Below are 14,299 nucleotides of genomic sequence, written 5' to 3' on the forward strand. Positions count from 1 at the left end.
AATCGTTGAAACTGTAGTACAAAAAACTCACCCACACACTCACCCACACACTCACTCACACACACACACACACACAGACACACACACACACACACAACCACACACACACACACACACACACACACACACACACACACACACACACACACACACACACACACACACACACACACACACACACACACACACACACACACACACACACACTGTCTTGCCAGCCTCAAGTATAATAGTTAACATTTCACCCTTAGAGCCAGATTTACACGTGCTAAGCTCTGAAACTTGAGCTCTGCAGCGGAAGAGAAGGAAAACACAGTGAGAGAAAGGTCACCATGGTGGACAGCATCCCCATGGTCGTCCATTCATGAAAACTGGACGAAGTATAGTCTGTGGACGGTAAATCACAGCTCAATTATACCTGTTTAAATGAACACATACACTGCCTGGTAGCATATACAAAAAAACACCACGAATTGTTTACTCCAGTGCACCTCGTTCTGTTGTTGCTTGTGTTTGTGTTTGTCTGTGTCTGTGTTTGTGTAAGGAACTCAGTGTGTGCGCACCTGAAATGAATGTTTGTGTGGGGTTGTTTTTAGCTGATTCAGGGTGTCTGTGAAATGGAGAAGTCCATATTTACACTCCCCCCTGCGTAACTGGTGCGTTTTAAACCTTTCCTCCCTCTGTGTGCCCCCCCCCACCCTACAGCAGGCCTTTACATCACATGTTGTATCCGACCTGAAAGAACCCAACCCCCGTTCTCTACTTTAAATCTCCATAAAATATGAATCAGGTAGACGTTGATCCCTTAATGCCTTCACACTTTCATTAAACTGTGTTGGCACGGCAATCAAGACCGCTGTGACGTCACCGCTGTCTGAGCCCTCTGCTTTAATCACATCACACTGGTGAACCGTGTGAATAGGTGGTGTGTGTGCGGGGTGTGTGTGTGTGTGTGTGTGTGTGTGTTGCGTGTTTGTGTGTGTGTGCGCGCCTGCGTGTGTGGTTGAATATTGTGTGTATGAATTGTGTGTGTGTGTGTGTGTGTGTGTGTGTGTGTGTGTGTTGGTGTGTGTGTGTGTGTGTGTGTGTGTGTGTGTGTGTGTGGGGGGGGGTGGATTGCTATTGTCCTCTCTGTGTGTCATCAGTCTTGGCCCTCCCGCTGGAGATGGCCTTGTTGAATTATTCCCTATGAAGAGTCCACTGTGTCGGTTGAGCGTTTAGGGGGGTGGGGGGTCATCACTTATTTATCCATCCGTTCATTCATCTATTTATTCATCTATTCATTCATCTATTCCCCCAGTACTTGTCCTGTTACTGTCCACGTCTCGTGGGCATCCTAGCGTCTATCGGCCCTTCCATCATTCAGAGGATCCAGGAGGAAAACAGGAAGTGATCCATGCCACCAGTCGCTACCTCTTTTGTGCCTTTGCTCTTTCTTTCTCTTTCTCTCTGTTTTCTTTTTTCACTTCCTATCTTTCAGTGTTGTAGATGAGTCACCCTAGTGGTCGTGTGTGTGTAGGGGGTGGTGGGGGGGGGGGGGGGGGGGGGGGGGGGGGAGGCAGAGAGAGATCAAACGACTGCAGCAGTGAATCAGAACTTTGCCCTCAGCAGGAGCCTAGGGTTAAGGTTGACCAATGAAGCGCCATTGTGGCTCATGGAAGCACCAGTGAAGTTAAAGTTAAGGGGGAACAAAAAGCTTTCTCATTCACGCAGATGTAACATGTCCTGAGAGTGGCCACGCCCACCTCTGGCCTGGCTTGCCTTTTCCTCCACATGTTGGCTCAACCGTCCCTGACTCTGCCGTCACATAGCTTGCTCATGGATGCTTGATCCAACATGGCTGCCAAGGCATTCTCACCCGACAGCCATGCTTGCTGAGGCATACCCAAAAAAGCTATACCCCCCCGGCCCTGACTCTACTGTGACATACCTTGCCCTAGTTCAGCACATGAGGTCATGAGAGGAGGAGGAGGAGGAGGGAGAAGAAGGAGACACACACACACACACACACACACACACACACACACACACACACACACACACACACCACACACCACACACACACACACACACACACACCACACACACACACACACACACACACACACACACACACACACACACACACACACACACAAATATAGAAACTTGCTCAAACACACTCTGGCATGTTTCAGCATTCCACCAACCCAATCCTTCCCTCTCCTGGTGATAGTATTCATAACAGCCCCACAGATGCACGAGTATACCCTGATCATTACATCGTGTTTTATTTTCTTGTTTTATTTATCCAAGGCAACTGACAAGCATTTACAATTATTCTTAATACGTCATTACATTAAGAAGTGAAATCTTTGATGGATTTGTGACGACTTCAGAATGACATAGGGGCCACTAAGTATGTTCGAAATTCGTAATTTTCTCAACATTTTGTCAACTCTAAAGTACAGAAATCTATAGTTTCCCATCTCCAGTGAGATATGGGACACGGGATGCGGGGCAGGTCCTGTGGTAATATCAAGGTGAGGCAGGAACAGTGAATTTAGGGACAGGGACACACCGTTCCTGTCTTATGGGCGGTGAGTGGTGCTGGGGGAGGGTGGGGGAGGAATATTTACAGCCAGGCTAGAATATTTACGGCCACTGGGGGCTGTCATCGCCGTGTGATCTTCCAGGTCGGTACACCGCTAAGCAGGAGCTGATGAAAGCAGGGAAGCAGGATATCAGAGGTCATGGATGTGGCATATTCCCCCCCGCTCTGACACACATATTTGGAAATGATATTAAGTTAGACACACATTAGCATTCACAACGACACGTGTGTGTGTGTGTGTGTGTGTGTGTGTGTGTGTGTGTGTGTGTGTGTGTGTGTGTGTGTGTGTGTGTGTGTGTGTGTGTGTGTGTGTGTGTGTGTGCTTGAAAGAAGAATTGTAAATTAAATGTACATGTCAGTGTTTTAATCGTGGGCTATAAACTATTACCTCCTAGCTCCAACCCCTGGATTTACATGTATTAATTTGGCAGTTGCCTGGACGTGAATTCCAGGTTCTGAAGACAAAGCATACAACCAATGTTACTAACTTTTGATCGTAGGGGAGGGAAAGAACCAGCAGGAAAAAGGATCGCCATTATGTGTAGGGGAGGACTGATGTGTTGATGTCAGACATAATTGGGACCACAAAGTAGATGCCTGTGTATATATGTTGTAAGCCCACATCTCTTTGGCTTAGAATCTGATTTGAAGATTGTTTGTTTTTGTCTTTCAGCAGTAGGAAAGATTGTATTTACATAAGTGCTGAATATGACTCACATAACATCTATCTCCGCACAGCAGATTGCAGAAGCGGAAGCAGTTCGGTTGACAGTGACAATGAGTCTCCTTAATCCATTCTTTCATCTTTTGTGGTGACAAGCGATGCACACCAAGCGCATTCCAGACTCATACGTTGGCTTTAAATCTCAATAAAGATTCACCAACCGTGAGATACAGTATGTGCCGTTTTTCTGATTGGTCTATGATGGTTTGGTAAAGTTTAGGCCCAGCCGACTCATGTGTGTGAGTTAGTGGTCTGACTCAGTCTGCATTTGAATCACAATGACTTGTCTCTGACATATACATCCACACACAGAGCTGCTGCTGTCTTCTGCCCTAGAATAGGATGAGAGACACAGAGAGCGACAGAGAGTGAGAGAGAGGCAGTGGGAAAATGAGCAAGATCTTGCAACAATCTGTGACATTGTAGTACAAAAGGGCCACTGTGGATTTGCCTCAAACAGTTAAGAACTGAATTAATGTTTTTTATTTAAAATCTATTCCATACATTTAGTAAAGTGTATAACAGTTAACATTACAGACTGGATGGGAGGTTAATGCACCCCGCTCCGTTCCGTCATGTTGGCTCTGATTGATTTTCTTTTTAATGTTCCTTCTTGTCATCGAACAGCCTTCTATATTACCAGAACCGCCATCCCCTTTTCCCAGCTTAGTTTCAACAGACCATAACCAAAATAACACCATCATCACAAATATATGGATCCTGTGTGTTGTGTTGTTGAGACCCCACAGCAATTGGCCCCAGGCTGGCGGAGCACTGGGTAATGAAATGTAGCTGTTGAATGTGCTTACTGAAACGGACCGTTAAAGTGCCGCAAGTAGAGGTCGTTTTTTTTTTATCATTGGCATTTTGTACTGAAGTGCAAAACAAATAAGACTAACGAGGGATGTGAACTATTGAAATCTGTGTCAATGTCCATTTCTGAGATAAAACGGTTGAGGATTGATGTTAAACAGGCTAGCTGCTTTCCATTGAGGAACCCCAAGGTGATAACTCTCCTAACTCCTCTCTCTCTCTCACTGTCTCACTCTCTCTCTCTTCCTTCACATTTGCAGGCTAATCTTTCATGAGCTTTTAATAATGAATGTACAATTATTCTGTGGATGTCTCAGTTGCTGGAATCTCTCTTTCCATTCTTCCTTTGCTGTCTTGAGCAACACATCACATTTGAGAGTTTGCTGCCCTCTAGAGGTTAATATCCATCAAACCTGGTACACAATTACATATTTAATAGGGTTAGGGGTAGGGTGTACCCCTAACCAACAACCATTACCCTCACCCTCACCCCTATGCTAATGCTATTTATCAATGTTTATTACTGCATTAAGTACTGTTGGTTAATTGGTTAAATGGTTAATTATTGTTCCCACCCACCTAACCCCTACCGTGTTCGTGGTGTGTAGGAGGACTACGACCGGCTGCGGCCCCTGTCCTACCCCATGACCGACGTCTTCCTCATCTGTTTCTCGGTCGTCAACCCGGCCAGCTTCCAGAACGTCCGGGAGGAGTGGGTTCCTGAGCTCCAGGAGTACGCTCCCACCGTGCCCTACCTGCTCATTGGCACACAGGTCAGCACATGCACACACACACACACACACACACGCACACACACGCAGACACACACACACACACACACACACACACACACACACACACACACACACACACACACACACACACACACACACACACACACAACACACACACACACACACACACACACACACGCACACACACACACACGCACACACACACACAATGCAATACCGTATATATATTTTTGGAGAATCTTCACATGTGGAATATTCTCGTATTAAGTGATTGTTTGGAGTCTTGAGTCTGGAGAAAAGACTTTGAGCCTCGAAATTGAGACACAATGCCGAGAACCAAAACTCAATGTGGACGTGGTTCCTCGGCCATCGAGAATGAGTAAGCCGGGGTCCTGCAGTGAGGGGGGATTATGTAAAAATGGAGCTGGAGTTGGATTTATCCTCCTGTCTCCAAAGCTTTACCGCTCCTTTGTCAGTTAGCCTTCAAACTTCACCCCCAACCCTTGCTCTTCGCATCCACTTAGCACTTGGGACAGGCGCGGTCGCAAATCAAACACACCCACGAATGGCATTAATGCGGCTGCAAGTCACTCCATGAGTTGTGTTGGTGTTTGTGTACAGGGGAGGGTGATGAGCCGGCCAAATGGGTTATTAACGAGATAACGTGTTGGGCGTGCGTGTGTGTGTTCTGCATTTCAATGAATGCCAGAGGAGAGAAGAGTATAGAGCAGGGGTCCCCAACCTTTTCAGCATCAAGGACCGGTATGATTGGGGGGGGGGGGGGTTATGTTGCGCAGAGGTTGCCAAAAATGCAAACATGTTATATGCAATCTAACAACTGCATATAGACTTATGGCATGTAAAAGAGTAACAGTATTGCGAAGTGAATAAAAAAAATAAATAAATAAAAAATAAATAAAAATAAAAATAAATAAATAATCTTTCTCTGCGGGCCGGTACCAAATGACCCACGGACCGGTACCGGTCCACGGACCGGGGGTTGGGGACCGCTGGTATAGAGGAGAGAGGCTGAATGGCCAATAGACAGCACGTATGGATCAATATGGCTTGGTTTAAAATATAAATAAACAGAAGCACAAAAAGAAAGCAGGCTGTGCCAGGATGTTAAATTTGCCCAAAGCATTCAGATCGATACAACAACGTTGTATCGATAACACTGGAGCTGTTTTCATTATAAATGCAGTAGGAAAGATTCAACCACTTTTATTTTAGAACCTCTCTACACTCTGGAGTATAAACAAAGGAAAACGGATATAAGTTTTTCTACAATGGAGCAGTTATCATTCACCAGCATTACAATTTGTATATAGTCAACCACAGAGAATAAGACAAATTTATAATTCTGATTAATCTTTTGAGTCACAAGACTGAACTTTGAACTGAAAATTGTTGTCCAGTAATTCATCCTCATATCCCCTCACTTTAAAATGATCAAAAGGTAAGGGGACATGAGGATGAATTATCGGACAACAATCTCAAGAGGGTACACCAAGTTCAGCGGGCGGATTTACTCAAAGTGAGATCAGGGTCTTGCATTCATATCCATCTATAGCTTTATGTCTCAGTCAGTCAAACATGTTGTGAGTAGACACTGGCACATATTGAAAAGTGACCCTCAAATTTAAAGTAAATTTCAAACTCTGCCTCAGAGGGAAATCGAATTGGCATAAGAAGCCCACAAATGGACTATCTTAGATTCCTAGTAGGACTTTTCTTTGTCAGAATAGTATATGCTGATGTTCTATGATCAAGGGTAATCAATTTGCCCGTCTGAAGTCAGGTGTTGCCATCAAGGTTAGGGGCAGAATTAATACTAAATATGTGGTGTACCCATGTAATGGCCATGTAATTTGTATTATGTACATTACATTACATTACATTGGATTACATTACATGGCTATTGAAGAGGTGGAGATACTCTGGAGAGGTGGTAAACACAGACATAATGTTTATTGAAGGCACCCTGACCTTGGGTGTCTTGAAAGGCGCCTCTAAATTAAATGTATTATTATTATTATTATTATAATCCTTCTTCAAAGAGAGGTCAGTCGAAACTCTTCCTTAGTCTCCTCATTCCCGTTGGGATGAATGAGGAGATTTCCTTTGTTTGTTCCTTAGAAAGTGAACTTCGATTGTTTTGGGTTTCTTTGTTTTTATATGTTTTAGTGTCCTACTTCATAAGACTGTCCCTGGAAAGGTTACGTCTCCCCCTGTTGTGAGGTACTTGTTGTGCTGGTTGGTTCACTATAATAAAACACCTATTCTGGTCAATTTCTGTCCAATCAGGACATAGCGTCCCTGATTGGTTTTGAAGAATCCATCTTCCCTGTCAATCGCAGGTGTGCGATTGCAAAACTTGTGCTATAGTAGGGAAACGTAGGAAGGGACGGAGCGGAGAAGGTGTGGATGTTTTCATGGTTGTTTCTTTCAAAATCTTGCCCTCTGCTGTCTGTCTTTGCAACTCTCAAATCTTGCCTACAGCACTTTTATTGACAATTTCGCACATATACCTATAGGTGTTAAATGTTTTGTTTTCCACATTTCAGATAGACCTCCGAGATGATCCCAAGACCATTGCCAAACTAAATGACATGAAGGAGAAGCCCATCGCAACTGAACAGGGACAGAAGCTCGCAAAGGAGGTGAGAATGTAAACATACAGCTCCCAGACCCAGCTACTGTGGAGAAAGTTGCTTGGTGAATTAGGCCTATTGAAGGGCAAATTGTATGTAGATAGGAGTCTCTGGAGACTGGACCACACTATGGTCAACAATCTGGAATGATTTTAACATTTAAAAGGAGTTTTGTATACATAAGTACGATACTATTCAAATCAATAAATCAAAATATCGAATTCTTTCATTCTGATTAAGCTTGATCATTGCTGCACATTGACCTTGTTACTTGCGAATCACAGTCTTGTTCCCTGGCTCTCTGATTCTCTCAGATCGGCGCATGTTGCTACGTGGAGTGCTCAGCCTTGACGCAGAAGGGCCTGAAGACGGTGTTCGATGAGGCCATCATCGCCATCCTCACCCCCAAGAGGAAGAAGGGTGTGCTGAAGAGGAGGCTGGCCCCGCGCTGCATCAACTGCTGCCTCATCACCTGATACCCAGAGGTTAGCCAACCGGAGCCCCACCGGACCATAGCCAACCAGAGGGACGAGAGCCGGCCATGGACGATGTGAACCATCCAGGGCAGAGTGAAACATTTTTAAGGACATGAAATGACTGTTGAAGATGTGCCTTCTTTCTCACTCTCAAGAAGAAGAATGAATTGCCATAACTCTGCTACCGTTTAGCACTGGGTTTGAAGTTTACAACCAAAGGAGCACTGAACACTTCTTAAAGACCTTGCTTAACCAACAGATGTACCTTCTTTTATTACCATTTGTAACCCCATTTTCCTGTGCAAAACCTATTGTAGTCTCCAAAGTAGGACTTTCTACTCGTCGTGAGGAATAACTCGTTTTTAAAGAACCCCTTGTGTTTCCCCGGGATCTCAGACAACTCGAAGTAGAACCTAGATTTGTTAAGGGTAAAGTTTCTCTACATGAAGGATCCTGGTCCTGATAAAGTGCCATTTTAACACTGGCCACCCACCCGCAAAGCAAATATCGTGACAGGGGTTGTTTTTCTGGTTGCCCCCATTCCTGAAGGAAACCAGTAAGCGTTCTAACATTTTCTATTGGCCATAGGAAAAAATACTTTTGGGATGACCTTTGAATGACCTATTTAGTCATTTAGCAGATGCTTTACTGCAAGCAACTTTACAGTTCATTCTGACACGTCATTATAAGAGGCAGGTAGCAGGTAACAGATGCCTACAAGAAGATGGCAGATATTTGGGATCGGACCCAGTCCCTTTCGGCTGGAAGTCGAACAGCCTTGCCACTATGATTCTTGAAGAAGATGTGAATGTATGAACAGGGGGCGTTTCAAAATCTGAGATCAAGGTTGTCAACAAAAGTATAAAAAACCAGTGATCAAGTGTGTTATCTTACAGTTTATTACTTTGAGTCCTTTTGTAATCGTATTGATCATGACAGAATGTAGAGGGTTAGGATGGCACTCTGCACACGCGCTTTACATTGTGTGTGTGTGTGTATTTGTGTGTGTATGTGTGTGCGAATGTCTGTGCAATTAATGACACGCATTCCACAAACAAAATGCGTGCTTTAATGAAACAACCGACATCAGGCACTGCATTTCTTTTCTGTATTGGTGAACTGTATTGGTTTAACTTTGATGATGTCCATGGATCTACAAGATCAGTCATCCAATCTATAAACTTTTAATGCAACAAAAAGTACTTAGAACTAGTTTTCCCCTTTTCATTTTTGCTAGAAAAAGATTTGAGAGAATCTTTTTTGTTGATAAAAGCTGCTGCGAAACTTGCAATATGCAAGTCATGATCCAATGTCTAACACCCAAAAACAAAACATAGCTTTTTACTTCTTATCTGGTGCTCAAAAAGTAACACACACACTTTCACCTGGTGGGGGCCATGACCTGATGCTGTAAATCAAATGCTAAACATCAAGCACACTGTGTTAATTACAAATGCATGCGCACATGCACGCACGCAGAAACACACACACACACGCACACACACACACACACACACACACACACACACACACACACACACACACACACACACACACACACACACACACACACACACACACACACACACACACACACACACACACACACAGAGTTTAGAAGAGCACAGCCCACTGTCTTTCCAAGCACACACAATAGTTTCTACAACTCTGGCTTTCGCCAGTTTGGAAAACGTTTTCTAAAAAGTTGACTATCGGGTCAACTTAAAAAATGCCAGTCAAGTGTGAATGAAGATGAGTTGTTAACCAAATCATAAGCGTTGCCAACTTGTTAAGTCTTTATGCATCGGCCATAGGCTTTGCTGCTTACTGTGTGACATTTCATAATTGTGATGATGAAAAAGACATTTGAAAAAAAGCTTTTATGAGAAACATTGAAACTGTAATGTTGAGAGTGCTAAACCTCTCTGTCCCAGCCTGTGATATATGCGGGTTCTTTCCTGATAGTGTTTCGCATAGGGATTGCTGCCATATCGTTTTTTCTCCTTTCCTTCTGATTATGCGTTCTTGAGGTCCATCCTCAGGCCTAAGTGCTGCACATGTCAATGCATTTCTCCTGTCGGGGCTGCCCTCTACTCTATAATAAATGTGTTTTTTGTGTTAACAAACAGCCTGAGAGAGTGTACCTCAGCCATGGCACGGATAGTGTTTCACTACATTTAAAGACAGTGTTTATTTCTGAAGGTTATAGCATTAGTACAATATTCAGAGCCAGCCTCTAGAGAAGGTGGCAATTACAGTGTATCACGTCACTTTATTGTCATCCTCAATTAACACAAGTTATTTCCTCTGGACCAAACTAATGAAGCACTTGATGCAAAGTGTTGATTCACTTCAAAATGATCGCATGCAAGACACAACTTGCATTGCTTTTTCCTTTTGTAATTCCCTTTCTAGTAAGAGACATGAAATAATTAGCCACAGTGTGCTTCTTACCAATGCTTTACAATGTATATGATATCAAACAGTATTGCAGTAAACAAAGTGTAAATGTATTTGAACATGTTGACAAAATAACAGAAGTAAAGAAGGATGCTGCAATACATTAAGCCATTACGGCAAGACCATAAGCAAACAGACAAAACTGATTCGACAAAAAGTTTAACTATCAAAGGTTCATTCATCATAAAAAAAGTTATGCAAAATTGTCTAAATCATCTTCCAAAATCGTAAAAACTCCAGACAAACATGATGATAAAGTAATCCTAGAATCAGCATAACAGCATGGTATACTAAACATCTCTTTGTAGCAATAATAATAATAATAATAATGATAATAAATTCGATTTGTATAGCTCTTTTCTAGGAGTCAAAGTCGCTTTGTAGACTGAGGTTCAAGCGTTTCAGCTCCTCCTGATGAGTGTCAGGAACTCATTACGGGTCTTGGGGTCATCATGGAACGTGCCCAGCATGACACTCGTCACAGTCTTGCTGATGATCTTCTGAACTCCTCTCATCACCATGCACATGTGACTGCATTCCCAACAGAGACACAAGTTCAGTTAAAGCTTTAACGTAACCATGTGTAAAGCACCCAAGCTGTCTAATAAGGCAAGAGTCTAGCAGGCCAATGGGATTGAGTAGGCTTCTCACGCTGCCTCCACCAACACAGCGACCCCTGCAGGCTTCAGGGCATCATTAATAGCGGTGGCGATCTGTTAGAAATCTGACCTTTTTTCGAATTCCTTAATCATCATAATTTATTAGATTTATTTCCCGTTGTGTCAAATTCCATCACTTACCTGGCAAGCTTGCTCAGGCCCACCACTTTCTTGTTGGGGATGTACGCTATGTGAACCTTAAGTTAAACAAACATGTCCCGGTGTGAGACCAACCAAATATTAAAAAGTATAGAATCATGTTGTACTGAGTAATGTAGATAGGCATAGGCCTATATACATGTTTTTAAGTTGATTATATTCGATTTTACCTTGCCAAAGAAGGGCACCAGGTGATGTTCCCAGAGAGAGAACACGTCGATATCTTTGACAATGACCATCTCATTGTGGTTTTCATCGAAGATCGCGTCAGTGAGGATGTCTGAGCAAGCAATGTTTGTAATCAAGCAAAGTTAATAATCAAGCACCGTTAATAATCAAGCAAGCGTAGTAATCAAGCAATCTCAGGAGTCAAGCAATGTTACTCATCAAGCATTATTAGTACTCAAGCTGTTAATAATCAAGCAATGTTTGTAATTAAGCAAGATTAGTAGTCAAGCAATGATACTAATCAAGCAATGTTAATAATTAAGCAACATTAGTAATTAAGCAATGTTAATAATCAAGCAATGTTAGTAATCAAGCAACATCAATAATCAAGCTTGATTGCTTCTGAGCCGCCTGTAGGTCGGTACCATTGAAGGAGCAACAAGGAGCCAGTGAATGACACGGAAAAGGGGGGGTCATATGGGAGTATTGTGGTAGGTTGGACACGAGGCGTGCTGTAGCACTCTGGATAGGCAGCATAGCTGATTGTCCTGACCACACCAAGGTTCATCACAGCTGTTGTTGGAGGTAGGCTACCACAATGTTCCATGCAAGGGCAGTCTTTCCCTCACACAAGGAGGAGCTCAGTCTTGACACATTCATGGCCTTTAGGCGCTCTACACACTCTGTCAATTCCACACAGTGCGATATGATGAACCATTACAATCATACTTTGTAGACATAGTATGGTCATATTTGGATGAGAATAGCAAATTATACCATCATTCTTGACTTAAATAAGGTGCAGAAAATAAGGCCGCTGTAGATATTTATGGAGGACTAAATCTGGCAAGCATGATCTTAATTTTGATGTTCTGGAAAAGTGTGTGAAAAATTAACAACCAAATGTTCCCCTGTTCTTGGAAAGCCTCGTGTTGGGAATCAGTAAATCAATTGACTGAGAGACAGAGAGAGACACAGGGTGAAGGGGGCTCAATCTAATAAGCATAGGTTATTTAGAGGTTTTCTATTTGTCAATTAAGTTCTGAATTTAATTTACCAAATTCTGACAAAAACAATATAATCAATGAGGCACAATCACAATTTCTTGTTTCAGATACGGCAATTTACCATTTGATCAACTCTCAAATCCAATTAATCAAACACAGTCCATCACATGAGAAGGTGCAGCATCCAAGTCACCTGAAAAAAAATATGCACATCAAACTATTTGACTATTCTTATTTAAATGCCTGACAAAACACAATGCCTGCACAAACACACGCGCACACACACACACACACACACACACACACACACACACACACACACACACACACACACACACACACACACACACACACACACACACACACACACACACACACACACACACACGCACACACACACACAATAAGAGGGCCCACAAATCTAACGTTGAAGACCTATGGAAGTGTTAGACATGCCTCCTTTACCATGGATTGACAAAAAAATAACAACCACAACTGAAAAAGTGCACTATACTCTTCTTATCTAACAAAATAATCCATCTTCATTCTAAGTTTGTCCCCCTTTTGCCATGTACACGAATCATCAAGAAGGTATACGCTATACTGTAGCAATGTCTTGTACCTCTAAATGTCATACATTTCTGCTTGGCTTTTGTTTTATACAATCGTGGTTATTTTTCAGATAGAGATTAGTGTGCATGTATGGATCCCAGCTATTTCAGTCTATCAGCATCCACAGTGCTTGGATACTAGAGATAAATAACATAACTGTGCGGAGTGCTGTAGCGCACCCATGGAGGGGTAAATGTTTTAGATTTGTTTAATTTATTTTTTAATAAATACTGTGTATATATTATTTTTATATCATAATAAATGAATAATTATATAAACAAAAACAAACAATATATATAGGCCGGTAAAGTCGAATGCACATAAACTTTATTTATGCTTCTTGTCTCTAGATAGCTATTTCGCCAAAAATGAGTTGGATGCGAGAAGAACATTTGTGCAGTAATTTCCGTTTCCATGGAGTCCGTTGGGCCTTGTGACGGCATTATCTCCTTTCCTTTCGTAAAGGAAGTAGGAAAGGGAACATTGAAGCATAAATTTGAATAGCTGTTATTATGGCTGCCACTAAGATAGGCTACTTGTGAATATGATTTTTGATACTTGGATACTAGAATATTATTCGTATGTGTCGAAAAGTTGTCTTAGTATTCTTTTTAAATATTCTATACGAGCATGTTAAGTCCATTCTAAGCTCTGTGAAATAATATATCATTATATCATGTCATTACTGGACACGTATACACTTCTCGAAAATCGAATAGACAATCGCTGTAAAGTAACGCTGTCGGTGTCATTTCTATTTTCACTTATCATCACCAGATGGCACCAGTGTGTCTATCATCCTTTGAGCAGTGCCTCGTTAACAGATTAATCTAACCAATCTTTCCCCAAAACCGTTGTATTGGTGCATCTAATGAAAGGTATGTGATTCATGGTAACTAATTGTTATAGAATAACAAACATACTCACTGAATTTTTTATGCTAGTAGCACAAAGTCATCTAGGAGGCGCACTCATCACAGTTGTCTTATCATGGAAGATTCAATGATTAAAGGACAATTCCGGTATTTTGAACATTGAGCCCCCTCTCTGTTTTTTTTAGGATGAAATAGAGTGGTTAACACCGAAATTTTGAATATTGGTCCTGTCTCCAGTATTTGGCTAGTTTCGAATCGCCCCTGCCTGCTTCACAATGGCTGGCTACTGGCATTCAAAAACACCCCTAAACGTTCGTTTTCAGAAATGTGAAACTCATCGAGTG

At 42.3% G+C, this 14,299-nt stretch overlaps 2 protein-coding genes across 3 annotated transcripts in view; one reads left to right on the forward strand and one right to left on the reverse strand.

Annotated features, from left to right (window-relative positions):
• Window positions 1–10,160, forward strand: part of rhoq (ras homolog family member Q) — an 11,822-nt gene extending 1,662 nt beyond the window's left edge. Inside the window, exons 3-5 of the mRNA XM_056609483.1 lie at window positions 4,739–4,903; window positions 7,453–7,548; window positions 7,854–10,160. Coding sequence (XP_056465458.1) covers window positions 4,739–4,903; window positions 7,453–7,548; window positions 7,854–8,015 — 423 coding nt within the window. The 3' untranslated portion in view covers window positions 8,016–10,160. The remainder of the gene's footprint in view (window positions 1–4,738; window positions 4,904–7,452; window positions 7,549–7,853) is intronic.
• A 43-nt stretch (window positions 10,161–10,203) lies between these two features.
• Window positions 10,204–12,625, reverse strand: LOC130404637 (GTP cyclohydrolase 1-like). Of its 2 annotated transcripts, XM_056609484.1 has the most exons (4): window positions 12,590–12,625; window positions 11,464–11,573; window positions 11,276–11,331; window positions 10,204–11,006 (listed from the first exon to the last, which is right to left on the reverse strand). In XM_056609484.1, exons 2-4 carry the CDS (start codon window positions 11,530–11,532, stop codon window positions 10,877–10,879), a joined length of 255 nt encoding a protein of 84 aa, XP_056465459.1. In that variant the 5' UTR covers window positions 11,533–11,573; window positions 12,590–12,625; the 3' UTR covers window positions 10,204–10,876. The 2 variants fall into 2 exon arrangements, with proteins under 2 accessions (XP_056465459.1, XP_056465460.1); XM_056609485.1 differs by lacking the exon at window positions 12,590–12,625 and having other exon boundaries at window positions 11,464–11,620.
• Window positions 12,626–14,299: the final 1,674 nt, after the last annotated feature.

Source organism: Gadus chalcogrammus, chromosome 15 (genome assembly GCF_026213295.1).
Source record: "Gadus chalcogrammus isolate NIFS_2021 chromosome 15, NIFS_Gcha_1.0, whole genome shotgun sequence".
Taxonomy (NCBI): domain Eukaryota; kingdom Metazoa; phylum Chordata; class Actinopteri; order Gadiformes; family Gadidae; genus Gadus; species Gadus chalcogrammus.